Below are 12479 nucleotides of genomic sequence, written 5' to 3'. Positions count from 1 at the left end.
AAAAAAGTGACCTCCTGGAAAGGATTCAAGGAAAGTAGTTTCAATTAGAATAAGGAGGTGAAGAGAAGGTTGAAAGAAGTTAAAGATTTAGGAAATTTTACTGATGACTGATTTCTGAGTGCCAGAGGGCACAGGGGAAGTGTTTTTAGGCGTTGGTGAAGGAGTGTGGGTCCAGAAAGAAGGATGTGAAGAGCCATATGGGGTTTCTTGTGGTGATAAAATTAATAGGAATCAAAGGCATATGAAATTGGCTTTAATGGTTTTGAGGCATAAAATTGTGGCAAGGCCTTATAACAAGGGGTAGCAAGGTCTTTCCAGGGGCCCTGCAGAGCTCTGGAGTGACTTACTGACGCCTACGATGGAAGCACTGAGGGTGGAATCTTACGCAGAGCACATCCGGCTCAAAGCTCCCTGCTGACCCTGCTAATGGATGGCGGTTGTACACTGAGGCTGGAGATGACAGTCTTACACCTGCTGGTTGATGCTCAGAGACAAAGGGATGAGATCTCACTCTGAGCATCAAAACATTAATAGCTAACATTGTGTGTACTACGTGCTAGGCACATGATAGTTTTACATGTATAAGCATGACTGATCTTCAGAACAATTATCTGAAATAGGTGCTGTGACACATATTTACAGGTGAGAAATCTGATGCTTAATGAGATTATGACTGATTGTGATTTTTGTCTAATGCCAAACTCAAGAGATAGAGAACAAATATGAAACTAGGCAGTCTGATTTAAACACCTGCTCTTAAGTGGGATAGTACACCACCTACATGGGGAACTATTTTAAACCATTCTGGGTGTAAAACTTGGTTTTTATCCCTTATAAACGTAAAAATCACAAATGCTTCTGTTTGCTCAAAAAGACTTATTTTGCAAGTTTTATTACAGAAGGTATTTGTTTGGGTTTTCAATATCTGATTTGTCAAAAAAATGGAATGCAAAGTTGGTAGTCTAGGGTGTATGATCTTACAAATGCAAGTGATGAACTCTGTTGTAAACAAATATTCTAAAGATTAATTTTGGAAGTAGTAGACTAAGTGGGGTATAGTGCAGTGGAGTATAATACACGTTCCAATAGGATTTTTTTTTTTAATGTCTTCATGTCGTATAAATGAACACTTGTGGGTTGGGATAAAATTTATAGTGACAGTGTTGATACGTCACTAGAAAAGCTCTTAACAGCCACTTTGGTAGCCCAGACACTAAAACTGGAATGACTCCGAGAAAATAAGTATGGCCCTTACACAAGGAAGACATGCAGAGTCATAAAGCAATCTGTACATTTTAAAAGAAACTAGACAATGAAACCAAATGAAACTTGACTGGCCCTTGGTAAAGAAAGAAGGAAAGGAAAAGGAAGGAAAGAGTATGCATGTGGACCTGTGGAGAAATCTGACCATGGAGTGTGTATTAGATATTAGGGAATTACTGACTTTCTCAGGTGTGATACTAGTATTATGGTCATGTAGGTGAATGTTCTTATTCTTAGAAAACACATGCGTAAGTACTTAGGGGTTAAGGGGGCACGATATCTTTTAACTTTCAAACGGCTCACCCAAAAAAATGTGTTTAATACATGTGTATGTATGTATAAAAAGAAAACTACAAATGCTAACTGTTGAACCTGGGTAACGGTGCATGGGAATTCACCTTTTTTATGGATTTGAAATTTCTCAAGTTAAAAAGTTGGGGAAAAGCATGAGGTTTTTAAGTAACTTTGTTCTATGAAATAGAGAGTTAAAACATATTTCTAAATAGACATGTTGCTTATTATACTGTGACCTTAAATTTGTTCAACCAGGTTAACAAATATAAGTTTATCTACTTCATATTCATGCCAACAAGTTTATATATTCACACTGGGGACACATCAAAAACTGGCAAATCAGTAAGTGGCAAAATAAGCACAGTAACTGGAGATACAGAGTTGAAAATGGTTGCTGCTGGGGAGCAAGAAACCCTTGATGGGGGGAAAGGCTGGGGTGTGGGGGACGTGTAGTGGCAGAGAATAGAGAAGAGCTGTCTTTCTGTGCAAACCTTACCTTATAAAACAATTTCATTCCTCAAACTATATAACTCTATTTTTAAAAATCCAATTAAAAGAACTGCTTTACTTGTGTTCTTGCTCTTACGGATCCCTTCGTTTCTTCTTATTTCTTACTGTTTTAATGCTTTACTTAATATTAGAAGAAATAAAGTTGACTACCAAGGAACATTGAAAGCCTATTACAAATATATATATATACATATATATATATACACACACACACACACACACACACACACACACACACACACACACACACACACACGTATAGCTTTGCTTCTCTCACCAGGCACAAATCTATTATTGGCAAGAATTTTCATTTTTTTTTCCCTCATGTAAGTATAATCTCAGAGAGGAAAAATAAACCCCAAATTGTAAAATGTTATGCTATGTTTATATATGGAAAAAATTAACAATTAGTAGTCTTAAAGATGGCACCTAATAAGAGAAAAGCACATAAACATAGTCTATTAAATATTCAAAATTCTCATTTCAGTGTTTGAAATGGTGAAATTCTGACTGTATAGGGAACAAAATGTTTCTGTCAAAGTTCAATCAGTTTGTAGTTGGCTGAAATGTGATCAGTTATTTCACAGGATGCTGCTGTACTTAATGTTAAAAGTGGCAAAAACAAATCTGTGCCCAGAGTAACAAGTTTGTAAAAGTTCTCCTTCAAAGAACAGAAGAGCCAGTAATTAATAAAGACACGTGTTCAGATTTATTTGGAAATTCACAGTTTCTAATGGCACTAGAGCTCCGTAGTTACATATTGAAAGTCTTCTTTCCACAGCCGTGGATGCTGCACACAGACGGGGTAACTTCCTGCTCTGCCTCTGCTCTCATCTGGACCTCTTTTCAATGGGTTTCTATACAATCAGGCCCTCTTGCTCTGAATGGCTAATTGTACAGACTGGAAAAAATTTTAAATCATCTAAAACATACTGTTAACCTAAAGCAGCAACTTAAACAAAAGAGGCTTTAAATAAGTCACATTACAACCAATACCCCCAGAAAGGTATTAGACAAGTTTAAAAACAGTTACTACTAAAAGTGCTCAATAACTTAAATCTTACAACACAAAACGGTCAATTCTCTCCCTTTCAAAAAGAAACTTTCCACTTTTTCACTCATTACTGTACAAACACATACTTAGAAATCATTTGATTCAAATACAGTCACTGCCAATTATTTTTAAAGAAAAAAGACAAAGACAAACACATTGACGTCACACATGTATATCTCTGCACATTTGTAGCCAATACAAAGCAAACATCAAGGAATAATAATCCCTTTAGACTTGACCAATTAGATAAGGCTTGACAAACTCACGAGCTGGTTCTGTGCATACATACATAGGCAGTGATTATGAGACCTGGACTCATTTGACAAACCTTTGAATTTTCCATTTGTAAGAGAAAACAGTGATCTGAAAGTTGGAAGGACTAGTGCTTATTGTGAATGTTTAAAATGTAATGTAGCTAAGGAAAACCCTTAAAAGTGGCTAAATGAGTTTAAAGGGTGAGTTTATAAAACAATTATTTGCAAATACTAATCATTTGCAAGAAAAGATCCTGTCGGTTTTTTTTTTTCTTCCCCTTCTCATTGAATTGGTAACCAAAGAAAACTAGTGTGAATAAGTTAAATGAAAATAACATCATCAAAAGCATCACCACTTACCTAAAAGAATAGACGTAAAAATTCCATCAAGTGTCTGTTTCAAGTGAGTTTGCTAAACAGAGGTCTAGTTGGCCAAGTCTTTAGGATCTTTACACTGTCTTTACTGATCTTTACTGAACTCCAGGCGCAGATCACATTAAAGCCTTGTAGTGTTTGCAGCTTCAAAAAACTAACAAAGTTTTATACAAGAAATCAAATGACAGGAAAAGTTCTCCCTCCTCTTCCAGTGGCATTATAAATAGACAAAAGGCACATAAATATGGGAAGGTGCAAGAAATAGGAACAAAGCTAAAGGAAGAGGTTTAGGCTTTCATTCCTATCCCACCCAAGGAACTGGGCTTCCGAATTACTTTTGTCCCAGTAATTAATCTGTGAAAAAAATCTTTATAAAATGTCTACATTGTCCTTGTAGGAAGTGATCAGCCTTGTAAAACTGCAGCTCATTAACCAAGATTGACACAATCCCACCTACTTTTTAAAAAGGCAGAAATCATAATTTCTGAATACTTTTCCCATTAATATTTTCTCCCTTCCCCAAACCCTTCAAATACCACAGACCGTTCTTCAAAGAACAACAAAAGTCTCCAGTATGAAAAGTTGATTAATTTTAAATATGTCCCGAGACTGCTGTAACACCAAGTGTTCCCACGGTGATCTCTTTGTTTCCTTTGATTATGTCATGCAGGCTTGGCAATGACCCTGACTTAGTCTGTATGAGAGTTTTTATCAATTTTCCTTGGTCTTGGACTTTAGACCGCCTTCGTTTCAAAGCCCTCTTCTCAGTTTTTGTCTTTTGGGACTGTCCATTGCACAGACTTGTGCAAGCTGAAATGCCACAAAAATAAGACTCTTCTGACTGTGATGAAGTTTCTGAGCTTCCTTCAGACGGAGGACCCTTATAAGAAGAGTGATAAACTTCTCCCATATTAGAAAAATCTCTCTGGTTCGTAAAAGGCTTTCTTCCTTTTATGTCGCCATTGGCTATAGGGTGCAATGGATGTGCTGGCTTTATGGTCTCAATTTTTTCAGTTTTGTACTTGCAGCGTTTCTTCTATAACACAAGGAAAAGAAAGGGTAGGAATTAGACCTCCAATAGTTACCTAACCAAATTCAGAGAGCTGAGCTACTGGAGTAAAGTGCCATCTCCTGGCAGAAAGTAAAAGAGTATTATAAATAGCAAAACATACTGTTATGTTCTGTACAGATACCATAATTACCTTTTCATTTTGTAAATACTACTCAATCAAACTCTTTACTTATCTGCCACCTCTGAATATAGATTAGGGGGCGATAACTAAAATCTGAATGCCTATTATGTGCCAGACATCATTCTAGTTGCTTTCATGTGTATCTTACTTGCTAACCCTGAAAGGTGAGTATCAATATTCTGTCCCTGGTTACCAAATGAGAAAACCAAGGTTCACAGGTTTGATTCCCTGCCCAAGTTACAAGGTAGTATGTGGTGAAGTTAGGATTGAATCCTAGGCTATTTCAATCCTAACTTCGCCACATACTACCTTTTGGGCCAAGTTACAAGGTAGTAAGTTCTAATGGCCAAGTTCTTTCACCTAGAGACAATTACCTCTAATCAAAATGAGTACAACTTACTTTAAGAGGCAAAATGGAAAAAGCACACACTTTGTAACCAAAAAAGCCTAAGTACAGTCTGATTTTTGGCACCTATTTAATGAGTCATTTAAAGAAGATACAAACTCTGAGTTTCAGTTTTCTCACTTAAAAACTGGGGAGAGTATCGTCTTCAGGTTGATGTGAGGATTACAGGAATAGCGCACACACTGAGTCATTCTTTATTATCACTGCATGTCAGGCAAGCAGCCAGGGGTCAGCAAGTTTTTTCTGTAAAAGCCAGGTAGTAAATATTTTAGGCTTTTCAGGTCACATTCTCTCTTGCATATTCTTTTTTATTTTACAACCCTTTAAAAATGGCTTCAGGCCCGTATAAAACAGGCCACAGGCCATATATAGCCTATGGGTCATAGTTTGCTGACCCCTGTAAACATTTACATCATTATCATCATGATTGAAAATAAACAGTAAGTTTAAGGACCACTTAAAGGTTATATTAAAACTTTCAACCTATTTTTTCATCTACACCCACATAACACACCAATATACTTAAAAGGAAACAAAACATTACCTTTTTTTCTGGAGAGAACTTGAGGGGTTCTACAATGTACAGATCATTTGGGTCTACTGTAAGTAAGAAAAAAAGCAGACGTAAAATGTAGATTATACTATGATTAAATACTATAAATATATTATCCCTTTATGATTATTTTCTTAACAGAACCAGTGAATTTATATTTATATCATATATTTATGCACTTGAAATTAGTAAGCCAAAAGCAATAAGTTAGGAGAGGGCACCATTCTTATTTTGGGCTTGATTGATCATCATCAAATAACTTAAGTTTTTAACTTACTGTGTGTTGGCTATCAGCTATCAGCCAACACAGTAAGGATCCTTGTTTGGGCCAGCTCTACCCTCTTACGTGGTGAGAAAAATCACATTCCAGGTAAGCTAATACCAAACCTACAGATCATCTGAATATTTTTCCAGAAGACTAAACTCTATACTGTGTTGCAAATATGGGTTAACTATGTGCAACAAGCAGTTGTGACTGTGTATGAAAGCCAGTTAAAGGAACATACAAAAAGAGGTCTAAGAAGTTTTTTCTAATTGTTTATTACTATGATTTACTGTGATCAAAACTATGATTTATTGTGATCAAAACTATGAACTCCAAAATCTTAAAATAGCTTGAATATGCAATATCAGCGATCAAGCAATAATGAATAAGCACTCTGGCATGGTGAGTAAATTAGAAATACTAGTCTTAGGTTGCTGAGATTTCATTACTTTAGCACATTCATGACAGCTCTATGCCACCCCCACCCTGACAAGATAAACACGTATATAAAAGAGGCGCTCTGAGACTTCAGTCCTATTCAATCCACTAAAAGTAAATGATTTATAGTCTGATGCAGGCAGAAGTTTATAAGTAGCAAACTCACTATAAAAGTTCATGTACCGGAAATTTACTAACAACATGATTCAACGAATTATAATTTTTTCATTGTCTTAGAAATTTGTTGAGAAAGTCACCAAATATATAAAAGTATCCAAGATTCCTTTAAATAGTCATTTCTATCAGATTACTAATCTCATTCAAATTGCTTTTTTAAAAAACATGATGTCTACTTCTAGGAATGGTTGTTAATGGTTTTCAGATCAACCTCAAGCAATTAAGTATGAATTTAAAAAAAAAAATCACTAACAGCACTGAAGGGCTGTCAAGACTAAGTAAGTAATCCCAGGCCACAATTGAAGGAAAAGTAGGAACCCAGACAGTCAAGTGGAACACAAAAGTCATTTTTGTCCTGAGAGCTTGCTGCCACTGCCCAGCATCATGAGAGAGAATCATACTACATATTACTAGCCTGGGAAAGGTCAAAATTCAAAGTACAATTTTAACTGAATGCATATTGCTTTCACACGTCATGAAGTTGAAAAATCAAGTCTGTCGTGAAGTTGAAAAATTAAGTCAAACCATCATAAGTTGGGGACCACCTGTACATTATAGTCCCCTTTCAACAAAAAATTACAAGGCATTTAAAACGGGGCAAACACAGTTTGAAAAGACTAAACGTGCATTAGAACCAGAGTTAGATATGGAAGGAATGCTGAAATTATTAGACCAGGAATTTTTAAAAACCATGATTAATATACTAAGGACTTAAGTGGAAAAAAGTAGACAACATGCAAGAACAGGTGGATAATGTAAGCAGAAAAATTCTAAAAAGGAATTAAAAAGAAATGCTAGAGATCAAACACAGTAACAGAAATGAAGAATGCCTCTGATGGGTTCATTAGTAGACTGAACACAGCTGAGCAAAGAATAACTGAGGCTGAGGATATGACAATAGAAATTTCCAAAACTAAAAAGTAAAGAGAAAAACGAATTTTAAAAAAATGAACAGAATACCGAAAAACTGAGGGACAACTACAAAAGGTGTAACATACGAGTAATGAGAATACAGAAAGACAAGAGTGGGAGAATGGAACAGAAGCAATATTGTAAGTAATAATGACAGAATTTCCTCAAATTAATGTCTGACAGCAACCACAGATCCAGGAAACTCAGAATACCAAGAAGGACAAGTGCCAAAATTACTACACCCAGGCATTTCGTATACAAACTTCAAAAAATCAAAGATACAAGCTAAAATTGAGGAATTGTTGCCAATAGACCTGCTTTTGCAAGAAATGTTAAAAGTAGTTCTTCAGAAAGGAAAATAATACAGGTCAGAAACTCCTATCTGCATAAAAAAAGGAAGAGTATCAGAGAACGAGTAAGTGAAGGTAAGATAAAAACTTTTCTTATTCTTAATCCATAACGTAACAACTTGTTCAAAACAATAATAGCAACAACGTATTTGAGTATGCTTATGTAACTATACATGCTTATATAGAAGTAAAAAGAATGACAGAAATGATATAAGGGATTGAAGGGAGGAATTAGGAATATTTTGTTATTATAAAATATTCATATTACCTGTAAAGTAGTATAGTGTGATTTGAAAGGGGACTTGTGGGACTTCCCTGGTGGCGCAGTGGTTAAGAATCCTCCTGCCAATGCAGGGGACACGGGTTTGATCCCTGGTCCGGGAAGATCCCACATGCCGCGGAGCAACTAACCCCGTGAGCCACAACTACTGAGCCCGCATGCTGCAACTACTGAAGCCCGCGTGCCTAGAGCCCGTGCTCTGCAACAAGAGAAGCCACCGCAATGAGAAGCCCGCACGCCACAACGAAGAGCAGCCCCCGCTTGCTGCAACTAGACAAAGCCTATGCGGAGCCACAAAAGATCCCACATGCCACAAATAAGACCCAATGCAGCCAGAAGTAAATAAATATTTTTAAAAAAAGACTCCATGTAAAATAGGTTGTCTCAAGAGTGAAATAGATACCTGCATGAAATAAGATATCTGCAACATTTAACCAACCAATAATTAGAATCCAAATCTTAAAAATAACTATAAACCAGTACGAAAGAGAGAAACAACTCAGTAAAAGAACAGGCAAAAACCTTTAATGCCCAGGAACGTCAAATGAATAAAAGGCATAAGTAAACATGCTCAACCCCACTAGTAATCAGGTAATGCAAATTACAATTGCAATGAGGTTAAACACTTTAAAATTTGACAATTCTAAGTGTGTGCTGGTAAAAACATAGAATAATGGGAATTCTCATGGTACTGGTGGAAGGATAAACTGATATGACTGCTTTGGAAAAGTTTGCCATTATCTTATAACTTGTAGATAAGCATACCCTACAACCCAGCAATTTTACATCTAGGTAATATTCCTAGAGAAACTCATGCAACTATGTGCCGGTATACAAACAAAGGGAATGTTTACAGCAGCATTATCTGTAATAGCCCCAAACTGTAAACAACACAGTAGAATGGATAACTACATTGTGATTTAGTCAGTTACTGAAATACTATACAATATTGAAAATGAAGTATAATCATGTATATGAACCTTACATATAGAAAGCTGAAAGAAAGAAGACAAAAAAGAATATATATGGTATGATTCCATTTATCAAAAGCTCAAAACCAGGCAAAAATCAAATTATATTGTTGAGGAATCCAAACACTAATGGTAAAACTATTAAGAAAATGAAGAATATGACTATTTCAAAAGTCAAGACAGCTACCTCTACAGGAGCAATACCAAAAGTGCTGGCCTTGTTCTATTTCTTGATCTGGGTGTTAGTTACACAGGTGTTCACTTTATAATTACTTTGCATGTTGTGCATTTCAGTTTTGTGCACTTTTTTGTATTTCACTTATTTTATAATAAAAATGTCTTACAAAAATCAAAACAATTTTGGTCCACCTGGCTGGTCAACAAAAGTGAGAGACGCAAATCAAAGTATAAACTACAAAACACTGATGAAAGAAATTAAAGAAGGTACAAAAAAATGTAAAGACATCTCACGTTCATGACTGGAAGACTTCATATTGTCAAGATGTCCATACTACCAAAACGATCTATAGATTAAGCATAATCCCTATCAAAATCCTAATAGCATTCTTTTGCTGAAATGCATCCTAAAATTCATATCAAATTCCAAGTGATCTTAAATATGCAAAACAATTTTTAAAAAATAAAAATAGAGGACTCACACTGCCTGATTTCAAAACACATCACAAAGCTACAGTAATCAAAACAGTGTGGTACTGGTATAAAGAGGCATACAGACCAATGGAATAAAAAAAAAGCCCAGAAATAAATCCTCTCACAAATGGTCAAATAATCTTCAACAAGGGTGGCAAGACCACTCAATGGGGAATGAACAGTCTCTTCAACAAATAGTGCTGGGAAAACTGGATATCCACATGCAAAAGAATGAAGTTGAACCCTTATCTTACATCATATACAAAAATTAACTGAAAATGGATTAAGAACCTAAACATAAAACCTTAAACTATAAAATTCCTAGAAGAAAACACAGAAGGAAAACTTCATGACATTGGCCTTGGCAGTGATTTCTTGGATGTGACATTTAAAGTACAAGCAACAAAAGCAAAAATAGACAAATGGGACTACATCAAACTTAAAAAATTTTTGTCCATCAAAGGACACAATCAACAGAGTGAAAACTCAACCTACAAAATGGGAGAATATAGCTGCAAATCATATATCTGATAAGGGATTGATATCCAGAATATATAGAACTCTTACAATTAAACAATAAAAAATAACCTGATTTAAAAATGAGCAAAGGACTTGAATAGACATTTCTTCAAAGATGATTTACAAATGGCCAACAAGCACATGAAAAGATGCTCAACATCACTAATCATCAGAGAAACACAAATCAAAAGCAAAATGAGATATCACCTCACATCCATTAGGATGGCTACTATCAAAATAGAAAACAAGGACTGGTGAGGATGTGGAGAAATCTGGAACCACTGTGCACTGTTGGTGGAACTGTAAAATGGTGCAACCACTATGACACTGTAAAGTTTCTTCAAAAAAAGAACTACCATATGATCCAGCAATCCCATTTGAGCACATAGTTGACCCTTGAAAAACATAGATTTGAACTGCATGAGTCAACTTAACTTAAACATGGATTTTTTTCAACAGTAAATACTACAGTACTACACAATATGTGGTTGGCTGAATCTGCGGATCCAGAACCTCAGATACGGAGGAACCAGATATGGAGGGCCAACTATAAATTATACATGGATTTTCAACTGCACAGAGACTCAGTGCCCCTAACTCCAGCACTGTTCAAGGGTCAACTATATATCCAGAAGAACTGAAAGCAAGGTCTTAAAGATATATTTGCACACTCATGTTCACAGCAGCATTATTTCACAATAGCCAAGAGGTAGAAGCAACCCAAATGCCCATCAATAGATGAATAAACAAAACATGATTATATCTGTACAACAGAATATTCAGTCTTAAAAAAGAAGAAAATCCTGTCACATGCTACAACATGGATGAAACTTGAGGACACTAAGCTAAGTGAAATAAGCCAGTCAGAGAAAGACAACTCATGTAAGAGGAATCTTATATTATTTATCTAAAATATTCAAATTCACAGAAACAGAAAACACAACGAAGGTTATCAGGGGCTGGGAGGAGAGGAAAAAAGGGATTGGTTTAATGGATATAGAGTTTCAGATTTACAAAATGGAAAAGTTCTGGAGATCTGTTTCACATGACTGTGAATATACTTAACATTACTGAACTATACACTTAAAAAGTAAATTTTTAAGAGCAAATTAAATTTCAAGATGGTAAATTTTACATGTCTTTTACTACAGTAAGAAAACAAAATAAGACATGGACCCTTCTCACTGAGCTTAGAATTAAAAATAAGGCAAGTACAGGATGGCTAAAATCAAAGTAGGCTATAATAAATGCCTTAAGAAGAGATTTAATTCAAACAGGAGAATAAATAAATGAATTAACAAACAGCGGAATCAGAATTAAAGCCAGGGCTTCCCTGGTGGTGCAGTGGTTGAGAATCTGCCTGCCAATGCAGGGGACACGGGTTCGAGCCCTGGTCTGGGAAGATCCCACATGCCGCGGAGCAACTGGGCCCGTGAGCCACAACTACTGAGCCTGCGCGTCTGGAGCCTGTGCTCCGCAACAAGAGAGGCCACGATAGTGAGAGGCCTGCGCACCGCGATGAAGAGTGGACCCCGCTCACCGCAACGGGAGAAAGCCCTTGCACAGAAACGAAGACCCAACACAGCCAAAAATAAAATATAAAAAAAAAAAAAAAAAAAAAAAAAAAAAAAGAATTAAAGCCAGCTTCCTGCCTACTGTACTCAACTGTTTTAACTGTAAAGATGAACCAAGATGACACAGTTGTTTAAAACAGAAGTAATTCTATTATCAGGTACAAAAGGCTATTCTATCTGGCTTTGAAGAGTTACATAGAGAAAAGAAATAGTAAAATAGGATTTCAACTAACTTAAAACGAGACTAGAAATGCTGAGAAGGAAAAACATCTCAACATATTTCCTAATCACACGAACGCAGCTCAAATAAGTAATGTACATACACCCACCACAACGGCTAAAAGACCAACAATACTAAATGTTAATAGGGATATGGAACAAATGGAACTCTCAAAAAGAGCTGACGGGAGGGCAAATTCATACAACACTCTGCAAAACTG

At 36.0% G+C, this 12479-nt stretch overlaps 1 protein-coding gene and 1 non-coding gene across 4 annotated transcripts in view; one reads left to right on the top strand and one right to left on the bottom strand.

Annotated features, from left to right (window-relative positions):
* The first annotated feature begins 1191 nt into the window (after positions 1–1191).
* On the top strand, positions 1192–1296 carry LOC118887164. Its single transcript, XR_005017904.1, has one exon. It is a non-coding gene; the product is annotated as a U6 spliceosomal RNA (small nuclear RNA).
* Positions 1297–2753: 1457 nt separating this feature from the next.
* The window catches only part of SUCO (SUN domain containing ossification factor), a 73062-nt gene continuing 63336 nt past the window's right edge, over positions 2754–12479 (bottom strand). For 2 of the 3 annotated variants that reach the window (XM_036849275.1, XM_036849266.1), the window contains 2 exons: positions 5894–5949; positions 2754–4786 (listed from right to left, as the gene is read on the bottom strand). In XM_036849275.1, the coding sequence (XP_036705170.1) occupies positions 4343–4786; positions 5894–5949 (500 nt within the window). In that variant the 3' untranslated portion in view covers positions 2754–4342. The remainder of the gene's footprint in view (positions 4787–5893; positions 5950–12479) is intronic. The other variant, XM_036849257.1, reaches the window with a different exon arrangement.

The sequence above is a fragment of the Balaenoptera musculus genome, chromosome 1 (genome assembly GCF_009873245.2).
Source record: "Balaenoptera musculus isolate JJ_BM4_2016_0621 chromosome 1, mBalMus1.pri.v3, whole genome shotgun sequence".
Classification (NCBI taxonomy): domain Eukaryota; kingdom Metazoa; phylum Chordata; class Mammalia; order Artiodactyla; family Balaenopteridae; genus Balaenoptera; species Balaenoptera musculus.
Note: the sequence above shows the minus strand (reverse complement) of the source record. Positions and strands in the feature narration are given on the sequence as shown.